Raw genomic sequence first — 14,146 nt, 5'->3', positions numbered from 1 at the left:
AAGGAACCTCTCCATCCCCACAGGTTCATATGGTACTTGTAGGTATTCAGTTTATTTGATTAATCCTATGGCCTTATTATTTAGTCACTGCTTGAAACAGACCTAACTTTTACCTTCAAGTACACCAGGATTCTTGGTCAACAAGACTTGTCAGTCAACAACTATTTGCAGAACACACACAAGTACGCAGAATTTTACGGTAATTGATATTTATACCTTCAACTCTCAAGGAACTCAAAGTCTAATTTGCCTTGCCTCCCTTATTAATCAGTCAAATACTTACTGAGACCACACTGTGTTAGATGTAACATGGAAGTTTAGGGTAGAGTGTGTAGAGAAGTTACAGAAGGAAGGGCCAAGAACATGATCTATCAGGTGGAAAGTGAAGGAAGGGTCAAGGTCAGGCATGTTTAACACTGTGGAGCCAGCAACATGGGGAACAAAGAAGACACACAGGAAACAACAGGGTGACAACTAAGTGCCTGAGTGTATAGCAGTAAATAAATAAGCAATGGGAGGTCAGTGAAGGGAGAGATCGGCACATGTGTTCATTCATTCACTGAACAAGCATAAATTATGAGCACCAATTGTGAAGATGAAGCCAAAGAGCCCAGAGAACTGTGCACAGGTAGTAATAAAGTGCACGCGATTAAAATGAATGATGAGGAATGACATATGGGGAGAGGTTAGAACGTACAAGAAGAGTCTGGAACAACTGATGCGTCTGTCTTGCCTTCATAGCTCTAGGGGGTCATGAAAACAGAGGCTCCAAATACCCAGCTTACAGGACAAGAAGCCAACTGAGCAAGCCACTTTTTCCAGAAACACAAAAGACCACACTTCTTTCCTTTCAGCCTTTGAAGTTTGGCATGTCTTTTCCTAACATGCTCAAATTTTGAGCATCTAGGTTTGCACATAAGACGACTTCTTCTTTCCAAGGCAACAAAAAGAATTGTCTTGCAATCAGTAACAGATGTAGAGAAGACCTGACTGCTGGAGATGCCTCAGCAGTTTGCATTTCCATATTAGAAGCTTGAGATTTTAAATTGAAAATACAAAACCCCACCTCATTACCTCTTCCCTTGTCCTAAGAGAAAATGGAAAATACTCTGCAAAAAACAAAAACAGAACCACCCCACAAGCCGCAGGAACTTGCCAACACTGTCTAGCAGTGCTCAGAGTCCAAAGGGCCAGCGAGGGCCCAGACACACAGTGAGCACGAAGCACAGAGGCGGGTACTCACGGTTTTCCCCCGGGAATGCCTGTCAGGTTTGCAGGTATTGCTGGCACGCGCATGTGATGGTGTGGGTCAAATCCAACCTAAAATGTTTCCCAAGCAAGACAACAAAAACAAACATGGTTACATCAACTCATTTCATCCTACTCAGTGTCTTTCCAAATCCTAGGAGAATAGATGCTTTAAAAATGTGATTTCAGAGATAAATACACAAGTACTGATTGATGAAATGATAGGATGGTTCATGATTTCATGGTAACATACTTGGGGGGTGGAACAAACATGAAAAAAACAGTATTATTACTGAAGCTCATGATGGAAGTGAAGGCTTCACTATATTTACTATATTATTTACTCTACTTCTGTAGGTTTAAAAATTTCTTTTAAAAAAGGAACATAAAACAAAATAATTCCCTCACCTTACAAAAGAAAATGAATCTCACAATACCATTACATGCAGTTTAATTTATAAATACACACAGGTCCCTCTATAAATCCCTCAAATTTCATAAACTTCCTTAAAAAATAAAAATACGTGTGGCAACCCTCTGCGCTCTGGAACACTTTTATGCTGTAAAAGCGCACCAACATACCACTGGCGATCTCCCGTAGGCCGCGGCTGCGGCTGCAGCGGCCGCGGCGGCGCTCATCTGCGGGGAGATGTTGTGCAGCCCCGCGTAGGCAGCTCCGGGGCTGGTCAGCTCCCCATTCATCCCAGCGTGCGGCACGATCCCAAAGGGGGTCGGATATGGACAAGGTACTGCCATTGGGGTCCTTAGGCTCGAGGCTACAGACCCAAATGGAAGGAAGGAGAAAAACCAATGATACACACGTGAGACAATCATGAAGTATTAATGAATGTCAGGAGCAACACGTTCTTACGTATGTTAAAAAGTAGGATCTATAGTTCGAATAAGCGTATTTTAATATTCTCAGGGGTCATTCAAGCCTTCATCAGGGTTCATGTCTTCCCCTTATTTTACTGAACACTTACTATGTGTCAGACATGGCAAGTGCCAGGCGCTTGATTTGGATCACAGAACTTACAGCCAGTCAACGCTGGTCGTTAGTACTCTTAATGTATTACACTCTTTAAATTGCTTTGATTTCTTTAAAAACAGGAAGCATAAATATGTAGAGAAGCTTTTTTTCTCACTAACCCAAGGGGTCGACTCCTGGCGGTTTTCCGGGGACAGGCCTCAATCCGGGAGTGGAATTACTGCCTGGGGTGGGTGCATCGCTTCGTGGAGTAGGGGTATTGGACTTCGACACAGGAGTGGTAGATTTTTCATTCTAACAAGAGATGCAATGGAATATACACGCTAGTTAGAGCACAATTTTAACCATTATGTTAAACATTTGAAAAGGTAGAGTAAAAGAAAAGGACAAAGAAATGGAGAAGATTCTTTAGCATGGGCCTCTCTTTTCACTAGTTAAGAAGAGCTATCAAAGAAACAGAAAGTGTTTCCTGAGACCACAAAACCAACGTTCAAGAGGACATAAATCAAAGCTGAACTTGGGGCAGAGCAGACCATTTCCAGGAAACCGGTCTGAGTTGGACAGACGCTGACAAATCATGGCGTCCCGATGTGACTGGCCACTTGCTGGTTGCTTTAATACTGAGTGGTTTGAGTTGGGTTCCTGATGGATTGTTTGTGCCACAAGAGGCTCCCCTGGTTAACAGGTCCCATTAAAAAAGATCCAAGCCTGAATCATCACAAGAGATCAGCACAGACGAGCTGCCATTACAAGGCCGGAAGGCCAAGAGAAAACAACAGAAAAAAACTTTATCCAGCCCTGTGCCAGACGCATTCTCCAAAACTGCAGACAAACTGAGGAATTTTCTTTCCCTCAGCTGTGAATTCAAAAGGTTATTTGAAAACGGAATTCGTCTTTTTTTTTTTTTTTTTTAATGCTATGTTACAGGGACACAACTGGTGAGGAAAAAGGAAGGCACACTACATAAAAATGCAATTAACTACACAGCCACAGAGGAAGGGGGTATGGGGAGATTACCCTGACTTGCAAGCAGTTTTGTTTGTGCATTTCTGATTTGTGGTGTGAGTCAAGGTAGACTTTTATAAATGACAGATTATTAGACAGGAAGGGAAAATTATTGCAATCATATATAGCTTGGTAATTCCAACAAAGCTAGCAACAAAATCACATGCAAGCTAAAAACTAAATTTACCATAAACCACAGGTGACAAAACCATCTCTGTAACCCCAGTATATATTTCTTCATCTTCGCTGAGACCCGTTTCACTCAATTTCCTCATGTCCCTCCCCTATCCTTGCAAAAAGACTCACAAACCAAACATCCATCACCAACAAAGTCAGTGAACCTGCTCTGTTCCAAAAGTACTTTTGTCAATTCAGCTTGAATACTGAACATACACATATGCTTGGTGGTAAAAGTCCTATGGAAAAATGTAGAAAATACGAAATTTTAAAAATAATTTAACCGAACCATCTGGAAACGGGCAACGCTAAGAAAGATGGTGAGGAACTGCTTACAAGGCTAAGTTCTTTGGATTTGGAGGAAGGAGTACTGCTGGAGGATGCGATCGATGCTGGACTGATGGGGGCATCTTTCTTGAGAAGGCGTGTCTTGTCCAGACCATTCTCTCTTGGGGAATGTGCAGGGCTCCCTCGAGGTGAGGATGGATCCTACAAAGGAACATCAAGGGTATCAAATGCAGCACAGCGCGAACACAGTGCCAGAGCACTTGGTGTGGACGTTTCTAGCCAAAAGTCTTCAACAGCTTAGAAGCAAAAAATGTTCTGGAGTAGATCATAAGATTCATCAAATTGCTGAAGAAAATATTCAGTATAGAGGTCAATGAAAATACTACAAAATTTATAGTACTTATTTAAAACAGAAACAAAAATCAAAACTCTACAAATTTGCAGGTCACTTGCCAAGGTGTGTGCATTCATGGTGGTAACAACACATTTGCACTCCATAGAGTAGAGGAGCAATAAAAAAGGATCAGTAATATAAAGTTTTCAGGTAAATAAAACGTGGGCCCCTTCAGAAATTAAGGAAACACTGTGGATACCAGTTGTTGGGACACTAATCATTGTTATAACTGGTTAAGAGCAGGAAGTCAAATAAGCCACAAACATACCTCATTGGAAACGTCAACCACCAAGTTGTCATCACTCTTCTCACCATCGCTGTCCTGCATTGACAATTGAGAAGCATTATCTCCTCCCCCAGCCAAAAAAAGAAAAACAAACAAAAAAGGCAGCCAGATTTACCCTGGGTAAGTCCAGAGTCATTAACTCCTCACATTTTATAAAAACGAACTGCACCAAACAGTGCTAAACACTCTACAGTGAACTGTGTTCTTTAATCTTCATGACGATGTTATGAGGTAGGTAATAGGAGACAGGATGATTCCATTGTAGTTTAAAAAATTGAAGTTTATGGCTTATTACTCTAGTATCAGGTGCCAACTGGCAGGCCCACGCTACGTAATCCAGCCTACAGAAGGGTGGGATTTGTTCTGTCAGTGTCTTTCAAAGACCGGATAAAGAGCCACAATTTTTAAATTGGGAGGTTTCACATGAAATTTCAAGTTCTCAGCTTCTTTCGTAGGCCTGCAGTCTTGCAGGGCACTACCAGAGGAAGTGGGGTGGAGTCAGCCTGCCTCCACACCAGTGAGTCCCATCCCACTTGCTCCCTTCACTGTGTGATCTGAAGAACCAGCCACCAAAGGAAAATGAGCTTCAACTCATGCCAGGGACACATCTGGATGTTTCTGCAAGTTATATTCCACAAAACGTGCTACATTCCTCAGCGCAGGAGGTCATCTAGACATTTTAACAGGTTGTCTGTGATTTTACCTTTCTCCTTAACATTTCTAGCTGGCCACAGAAAATTCGACCACCTTGAAATTTATGGAGGGAAGCAAATACATCTAATAGAAATAATATGGAACACAAGTCTTCTATCGGTTGCAGGATAATGGACTGTTCTGCGGCTCACAGACACATGTGCACTCACCTGCAAACACAGACCTTCAGCCAGCCACTTGAGACACAGCTAGAACTGCAATAATTATTTTTCTCTCCTAGGATGTCGTTATCTTGTGTTCTAGTTTTGGTTGGTAATAGTAAGAGGGTAAAAAGGCTGCTGATTAAAAAGCAAGGTAAACTGCCTCCCCCAAAGCAAAGGTGAGTGAACCTACATAACGAGCTGCGATCTCCTTTTCTTCAGTTTTCTGCTTTTTGCTATCAGAGGAGTAGTCTGTGGAGTTTCTGTGCTTCTCAGCACCTCGAAAACTGGCTGACGGGGATACCGAAGAGCTCTGGAATTAGAAAGGGAAGTGGGATTGAGAGATGACCAGCCATTCAACAATGTCATTTTTTTTCTTTTTTTTTTTGCGGTATGCGGGCCTCTCACTGTTGTGGCCTCTCCCGTTGCGGAGCACAGGCTCCGGACGCGCAGGCTCAGCGGCCATGGCTCACGGGCCCAGCCGCTCGCTCTGCAGCATGTGGGATCTTCCCGGACCGGGGCACGAACCCGTGTCCCCTGCATCGGCAGGCAGACTCTCAACCACTGCGCCACCAGTAAAGCCCAACAATGTCATTTTTTTAATCACTTGAGACTTTATTTCCTTTTCATTCTTTAGTACACACTCACAGAGCTGTTAAGAGGAGACAGGAGAGAGGGGAGGAGGTGAAAGGAAGATGAGAACAAAGGTATAGAGAAAAAAGAAAAGGGGAAAAAGGAAAGAATAAGACAGAAGAAGTAGAGATGGGACAGAGGGAGCAGAGGAATAAAAAGAGGAGGCAGGGAATAGGTTAAACGCAAAAGGCAAAGGGAGTTTGGTCTAAAGGAGAAGTTTATATTTTATCGAGAGAGGAAGCAGATACAAGAGAAAGAGGGGAAGGAAAAGGCAGCCCCCCGCCCACCCTTAACTTGCCAGCTGATGAGAAGCCAGTATTTCAAGCCTCTATAGAGAAACTGAATAAATTAGAGTCCACCTTGAGAGATAATTACTAATTCTTCAGTGAAAAAAGAGGGGTACTCCTTGGGGATTTAAGCACCCAAATATGGTGACACAAAGGTCATACTTACAGAATTTTGCTGTAGTCCCGCAACTTAAGGGCCTGGGAGATGCAGAGTGGCAGGTAAAACAACAACAACACGACAACAACAAAACCACACCTACAAAAATGCACTTTATTATTTTTCTGACTCCTAGAGTTTCCATGATCTGCTCTTTTCTTTAACCTCTGGAAATCCAGGAACCCCATTAGGACCAGGGAATAGAAAGATGGTCCCCCCCTCTTGGAATCACAGTTGGGGGTGATCTGTTTGGGCTCAGGCCATGTCTGTCATCTCTGCTCTTCCAAAGAGCTCTCAGCTGGAGGAGTACCACACACAGAAAACAAACAGCAGTGACAGAGAAATTCTCTGAAGCACAGAGAATGAGTCTGCCATCGAGGTCAGGTGGTTACTGGGCACACTGAGATGATAGGACAGCTTAAAACCATAGATGAAGAAGAGAGCACTGATGAAAACTGTCACTAACTTCAAGGATCGGCTAGTGACTCAGTCCCACACAGACCAAGGAGAAGCTCTAAACTACAGGGGAGGTATACGGAGAGGGTGCAGGGCTGACCTGTTGAGGGTGAACTGAAGGCCTGAAGAGCCAAGTCCCTCAGGGGGGCTCCGGGGCAGCACTCCCGAGTACTAGAGTAACCCAGGTGGGGTGGGAAAGGGCTGACCTTGGAGGGCGGAGGCAAGGAAACTTGGAGAGATGGGGAAAAGTTCTAGGAAGAATGAAGCGTCACCACCAGAATCTCTGCCTGGCACCCAAATTAATCCAGACAACTGTTCAGTAAAGCTTTTCCTCATTTAGAACCTTACTCGTCTTATATAAAATTTACTCCTTGGGGCTTCCCTGGTGACGCAGTGGGTGAGAGTCTGCCTGCCGATGCAGGGGACGCGGGTTTGTGCCCTGGTCCGGGAAGATCCCACATGCCGCCAAGCAGCTAGGCCCGTGAGCCATGGCCGCTGAGCCTGCGCGTCCGGAGCCTGTGCTCTGCAAGGGGAGAGGCCACAACAGTGAGAGGCCCGCGTTCCGAGAAAAAAAAAAAAAAAATTTACTCCTTGTACTTTTTTTCTTTACCTTGTTAGTCTGTTAGCAATAATTAACAGTCTTTTTTCCACCCGTGTCGGTATAGCTACCAAAAGATCACCCCCTAGTGGTCAGCCATGGTGATGGCAACTCCTTCACTAGCTCCAAGGCAGGGAGGGGTGCAGGGAGGGAGTTTGGAGGAGGAGGAAGACTGAGAAGGATCAGTTGAGTTCCCACTGAGCGAGGCCGGAAAACCCCAAACGCTTCCCTCCTGTATCAGTGCCTTTAATGTAGGCACCAAGCCCTCTAACTATCCCTACTCAAACATACACTCTTATGTTTGGTGGCAGGAAAGATGGCAGCCATTATTCATTAAGGCTGAAGACTGAAGCAAAGCACTAGAAGCCAAACAATCTCAAAAAGTGCATTGATGGCTTCTTGACTTTCATATATGTCCGCTGAGTTCCAATCCTCATTCCCAAGCCATAAGACTTGAGTCAATGCTTCTGCTTTGCTTTCCTACCATGACCCAATGTGATCAGGTTTTTACAACCATTACCTCTTTGAGATCATGCACACAAACACCATCTGTGAGTTACTACCTAACATATTTAATGCCAGAGCCTGTATCTAGTTTCTCCCCTCTCCAGTCTATCCTGCACATTTCTGGGATTCATTTCCCAAACAGAGATTCTCACCCTTCCTTAAAAATGACAAATGGTGTCCCATCGTCCATAGGAAAAAAAGACCAAACTTCTGAGTATAGCTGTTTTCCAAAGCCCTTCACTCGCTGCCCCAATCCAGGGCCTGGGCCTCGTCTCAGAGCTCTGGGCTTGTTGCTCCCTGGTGCGCCATCTATTTTCATTGCATTGGCAGCCTTTCTTCCTGGCTTTCAAGAATGCCCTTTCCCTCAGTATCTTCCTTTTGAAATCCTCCCTCACCATTCTTAAGAACCAGCTCTAAACGTCACTGTTCAAAGCTCTCTGACACTGGCAGGCAGAATTAATCACTCTTTGTTCCCTTAACATTTTGTTCACCCAATGAGTGAGCGCTCCCAATCAACTGATAGCTGTTTGTTTACAAGGCGCTTCCCACTCCAGGCTGTGGGTTCCTGGGGGCGGGGGCACCCACCCAGCACGGTGAGTGGCACAGAACTGCCAAGAATTTTTTTCAAACTTAAATGACTGAACAACCCCTCGGGCACTCCTCAATCCAAGATTCATGTGATACATTCCTTTTCAGAGGGCCTCTTGGCCAAACAAATCCACAGGAAACCGTTCAACCACGGTAGGACCTGAGGCGTGGCATTCCTGGGATCTGGCAACTTGGCAGCTCTGCCCCCTTCTTCACCCTAATCCTCCACCTCCTTCCACATGCCTTCATCTTACTACTGTGATATTTTACAAAAAGAAGAAAAACTGCGGGTACATGTGTATGATTACTGATACTACACACTTAATGTTATTTTCACTCTGTCTAAAAGGAAAACTGATTTTTTTTAAACATCTTTATTGGAGCATAATTGCTTTACAATGTTGTGTTAGTTTCTGCTGTATAACAAAGTGAGTCAGCTATACATATACATACATCCCCATATCCCCTCCCTCTTGCGTCTCCCTCCCCCACCCCTCTAGGTGGTCACAAAGCACCGAGCTGGTCTCCCTGTGCTGCTATGCAGCTGCTTCCCACTAGCTATCTATTTTACATTTGGTAGTGTGTATATGTCAAGGGGGAAGGGTAAGCTGGGACGAAGTCAGGAAAACTGATTTTTAAACGATGACAAAATACTTCCTTAAAACTGAATACTGAATGGTAATGCTTATTAACTGGCACACATGTACAAAGAGCTTTTTCTTTTTAAGCCGGCTGTTTCAGGCACCGTGGACAGTATTTTATTTGTGAATTTTACTGCAGAACAGAGCTGCACGTTGGAGTTTCCTGGTAGAATGATCAAGTAGTTAATTATCACTAGCATTTAAAGGTTAAGCTGCACAATAGGCACTGGGGCAATCAGCAATGTTCTAATAACATAATTGCTCTAGAATCAAATTGGACTTGGCACGGACTCTCATCATGAATCTTACAAGTTCACCATTCTGCCACTGGAAGGCCATTTGGATCGTTGCTAGACATGTAAACAGTAGGAATTAAATACTGATAAAGACAAAGTCACGCTTTTACAAGAAAAGCTTATTTTTACTTCTCTATTGTTATTTTAAAAGCTTAGCTAGGTTAGATATTTCCCTAACTTATTACATAAGAGACTTACTGGAGCTGCATTATTACTCCTTAGAAATCTACAAACTTAGAAACATTAAACATAAATCTTTCTCATTACACTTTGATCATGTAAAATATACTAGCAAATTTGTTATGAACGAAGAGTCACAATCAGAAAGTGGTGGCCGATGTGGAAAGGGCAAAATACCTTAAATGTGAATTGTTAGTAAAAACCTCTCCCAAATAAAGTAATAATGTAGAATTAAAAAACAAAAAGTTCTGTATTTTTAAAAAATAAACACATATTGGGATATTGAAAAAACAAGGTAGATGTCTAATAAAAGATAAAGAGGATAGGGAAACAGAGCGAAAACAAGAAAGAAATAATATATATTTATGAATCTTATATGGAAATCCTAATTGCTTTGGTAATAAAAGATAAGCTTTAAAGTCAGTTAATTCCTAACATTATAAATCATGTTATCTCAAAATGAGAAAAACTCTAGATCCTAGTTTGAAATCCAACCTGGACTTTACTAAGGCTACTGATCAAGTCAGCTGCAAAACTGCTACTCTAACAGTAATTCATTCAGTACAGGAATTGGTTCAGGTCAGGGACACTGGGTGCGGGGGGCGGGGGGGGGGGGCGTGGAGTTTGTTTATGGTGGTGGAGGTGGGGAGGATGGAGAAGGCAGGCTTAAAGCCCTGTAAAACCCTTTACTGATGTCATACCCAAAGCCCTCCAGCAATCTAAACGGGTGACCCCACCGTCCCCTTTGCTGTGACTCCTCTGCCACCTCAAGATCAAAGATGACCAGGTATGAGAAAGGGCTCCATAAAGCATTCTCCCGCCCCCAAAGAGGCAGTGCTGTTACAATCAGCTAATTATAATAACAGGTAACACAGATTTTACCAGCAGGCAAGAGCACCTCTCTGGAGTCCAGACTGCCTGGGCTAAAAATCTTCCACTTAATATCCCTGTAGCCTTGAGGATGTTGCTCAGTCTCAATCAGTGTGGAGTCTGGAGTCAACAACACCCCACCCACTCCGTCAACCAGGCTGCTCTGAGGACTAAGTGAAAGAAGCCACATGAAGTGTAAGGCACAGCCCTGGGCAAATAACTGAGCCGCAGCAATAGCAACTCAGCACTGTGACTGTGTGCTGCACACTATTTACTTACGCAGCAGCTAGTGTCGACCTTCTATTTTAAGCCTCACGTAAGGACTGTTCTAGGTGTTTGGGTAGCACTGCCCCTCAGCATAGATATGCAGATAATCCATAATAATGGTTCCAATGGGCTGCTATTACCAAAACACATGTCCTTTCAACAATTACAGTAAGGTTTTGGTTCAATACTGCAGGCAAGACTATAAATACCACCTCCACGCTGGACTTTCTAACTTGATTTCAAATGCACATCAAACTAACTCTGCTTTCCACTGGCACAGGTGCAGTGCTCAGATGTCCCTGCCCACTTACAAGATCCCAACTGGCAAGAATACGCTCTAAAGGTCGAGTGGACAACCATGATCAAGAACTCTAAAACTCATTGCTCATCAGCTGCGGCCTTCAGACACCCCATCTACCTGGCACCAAAGGGTAAATCCATTTTCAAACAGATAAAGAGGATAATGACAGGGCAGAGGGCACCACGAAAATGTGGCCAGGGCGACTGCAAGTTCCGGATTGTCCCCACTTCACACCTGTTGTCCAGGTCTCTTCACTCTCAAAACCAGCCCACTTTAGAAGGTGAATATACTGCTACTCTTAACTGTAGTTCTTTCAGTACAGGAATTAGTCTGGGTCAGGGACAATTCAGGGGGAGTTTGTTTATGGCAGTTGGGGCAGGGAAGACAGCGAAGGCAGGCCCAAGAGCCCTGTAGACTCTTTTATTGATGCCAAAATCAAAGTCCTCAATCATCATTTCCTCTGCAAAAGAGTGATATGTAGAAGAGAAATGGATATTGGTGATTTTCTTGAACACAGAAAGGACAAGGTACTGCTGGAGATCAGCCAGGGACCCAGCCCACTCCTCCTTCCAAGCAGAGGGCCTTCAGGAGGAGCCCTGGCAGCCTGAGTCACCCAGACTCAATTACAGCCATTAGTCCTCAGGGCATTTCACGGTTGTAAAACACTTTCAACACGTTCTGAAGGAAAGGTAATATTGTGAATAAACTTCTATACGAAACTAAACATACCATATCCCAGAGCATTTCCGATTAATGTTTTATTGTATAGCATTACATAAAATGTTTACATTCCTGTTCACAGAGCTCTTTTTATAATAAAGCATTTTAACATTTATTATCTCATTTATAAGGAAATAACCAGGAGAGATGGAGAAAATAATCCTCAATTGGGGAAAATTAAGTATAAAAACTTTAAAATGAAAATTATTTGGTCAAAATGCACACGTCTTACATACTGACTCATAAAACATGCAAATTTATGTAAATTAGCTTAAAATTTATAGCATGCTGGTGGTGAAAAGCCTGAATATGGTAGGGCTCTGAGCCAGTCACTGGTTGTCAGTTTACTGCTCATTACAGTAAGACTTTTTTTTTTTTAAATAACCTGCTTGATTAAGGAAGTCATTAAAAACACAATCTGTATATAATCCTCACAGAACTTGCTTTTTTCAAATTAACATAAATCAAAATTCACCTTCAAAAATGACTGGGACTTTCTGAAGACCTGCCCTTGATAAAACAATATTTAATATAATCTCCATATAAAGTAATGAGTCTGTTCTTAATAAATGTTTCACCTTCTATAACATTTTGTGAACAACATGTTCTTTAAAATGGTCTGTTGTCGTCTTTGTCTTACTGCTTCTCTCTGGGTAAGAAAAACTCAGTTCAAGATACATTTCTTTTGCAGATAGTAATCAAAATTCTATCAAACCAGAGGAATGATTAAGGAGAGAGGAAGTATCTACAATGGTCATGCTATGGGTACCCGAGTCAAAGAGCTATGGGTTCGAGACCAGTCTGTACCATCTGCTGTGTGACCTTGGACAAGTTAATGAACCTCTCCAAGCTTCCATTTCTCCAGTGGGTACTGAGGACAACAGGAGTACTTCCTTAGAAGGTGGCTGTGAGGATTAGAGGAGAGTGCGTGTTGTGAAGAACAGTCTGGAGCATCATGAAGAGCTATACCTCTTTGGCTAATGTGGAAAACACGACATAACCCTAGTCCACTTATGGGTAAGTACTCACTAAGTATGAAATACAAAGATGAATGAAATACACCCCTTGCCCTCCAGTAGGGCTCCATGAGTTAAATATACTTAGAATACACAAAAGTCCTACATATTTTTTTCCTTCGTGCAGTATCTACAGCACTTCAATATTTAGTCATTCATGTTTTGCTTCCAAGGCTTCAGTGCTATCTATTACTTGGTCAGGAAAAAATGCCATAATAATTTATCAGGTATCAATAAAATTGATTTTAAATTAGAACATTATCTTAATGTCCTCTTGAGGTTTCTTGACTGTTATTTCCTCTTCCTGGAATAAAGCTGTTGGCTCCAGCCCAGAAATTTCATTAAATACAGCTCCTTTAGCTGGCAAGCTAAGCTGCTGGAGCATGATGCTTTGACACTAAAGGTACAGGTTTGCTTCTTATATAGGCACCCGAGCCTCCTCTCTTGACAGCCACTGTCTGCATGTGGTCCAAAGTGTGGGTCACATGAGGAACCAACTGGGGGGATGAGGGGGGCAAGTACATCCCATGACCACTGATGGAGACAGCCCAAAGCACAGGCTGAATTAATCAAGCAGCCTCAGTCCTGATCATCAGAGATGACACAGTATGAACAGTCTCCCAGAAACTGTAATAAAAATTACCAAGTGCACACAAATGTTGCACAGAAGTCACTTACATCTTTTAATCTGTCTAATCACCCCAAAGTCACTTCATGCCCTTCAGTCCAATGAATGTCCTCAAAGTTTGCAAGACCTGACATTCCTATGTGCATTTGTCCTCCACCCAGAATTTCCTTCCCCTCATTTCTACAGATTGTATAAATCTTATATGCAGACATTATGTAAATTATAGTCACATGCACCGGCCACCTTCTTCTGAGATTTCTTTTTTCAGTATAGTACCTATAAAATATATCCTAAATCATTCATTCTCCTAATGCCTTATAATCAATGTTACTAAGTCTTACTGACACATCGGATGTGGTACACTGAGGCTGACTGCCCTAAAAACAAATGTGGGGGAAGCGGCTGGCAAAATTTTCCTTCCTACATTTTCTGGGAAGGGTGAATTGGCTTTAGACTCATTCTTGTACTGTGATCTGTTCTTGAATCAAAATATCAACATACTTCTAAACAGCTGCTTGGAAAGAAGCTGAAGCAGGGTAGGTGCTCAGAGAAAAAAGTGACTCAGCTTTAAGACTTGGCAAGTTGTATCTTAACGGACCAGAACCCTCATTTTAGTAGCTATTAAAATTTATTGGAAAAGAAAATCTTTTCGTGTTGCTCTTTTTTTCCCAGTAAACTGTTTTAATCTATCTGAAAGGCTAAACATTTTTTTTCCCTAAGAGTGTTAACTCCACAGAGCCTCATATATATTCTTATGCATT

At 42.7% G+C, this 14,146-nt stretch overlaps 1 protein-coding gene across 12 annotated transcripts in view; it reads right to left on the bottom strand.

The window, feature by feature from the left end:
• The window catches only part of TLE4 (TLE family member 4, transcriptional corepressor), a 152,873-nt gene that overhangs the window by 20,960 nt on the left and 117,767 nt on the right, over positions 1 to 14,146 (bottom strand). For all 12 annotated transcript variants that reach the window (XM_019949028.3, XM_019949029.3, XM_019949033.3 and 9 more), the window contains 6 exons: positions 5,434 to 5,553; positions 4,369 to 4,422; positions 3,755 to 3,907; positions 2,398 to 2,530; positions 1,831 to 2,024; positions 1,244 to 1,320 (listed from right to left, as the gene is read on the bottom strand). In XM_019949028.3, the coding sequence (XP_019804587.1) occupies positions 1,244 to 1,320; positions 1,831 to 2,024; positions 2,398 to 2,530; positions 3,755 to 3,907; positions 4,369 to 4,422; positions 5,434 to 5,553 (731 nt within the window). The remainder of the gene's footprint in view (positions 1 to 1,243; positions 1,321 to 1,830; positions 2,025 to 2,397; positions 2,531 to 3,754; positions 3,908 to 4,368; positions 4,423 to 5,433; positions 5,554 to 14,146) is intronic.

This window comes from Tursiops truncatus, chromosome 6 (genome assembly GCF_011762595.2).
Source record: "Tursiops truncatus isolate mTurTru1 chromosome 6, mTurTru1.mat.Y, whole genome shotgun sequence".
Taxonomy (NCBI): domain Eukaryota; kingdom Metazoa; phylum Chordata; class Mammalia; order Artiodactyla; family Delphinidae; genus Tursiops; species Tursiops truncatus.
Note: the sequence above shows the minus strand (reverse complement) of the source record. Positions and strands in the feature narration are given on the sequence as shown.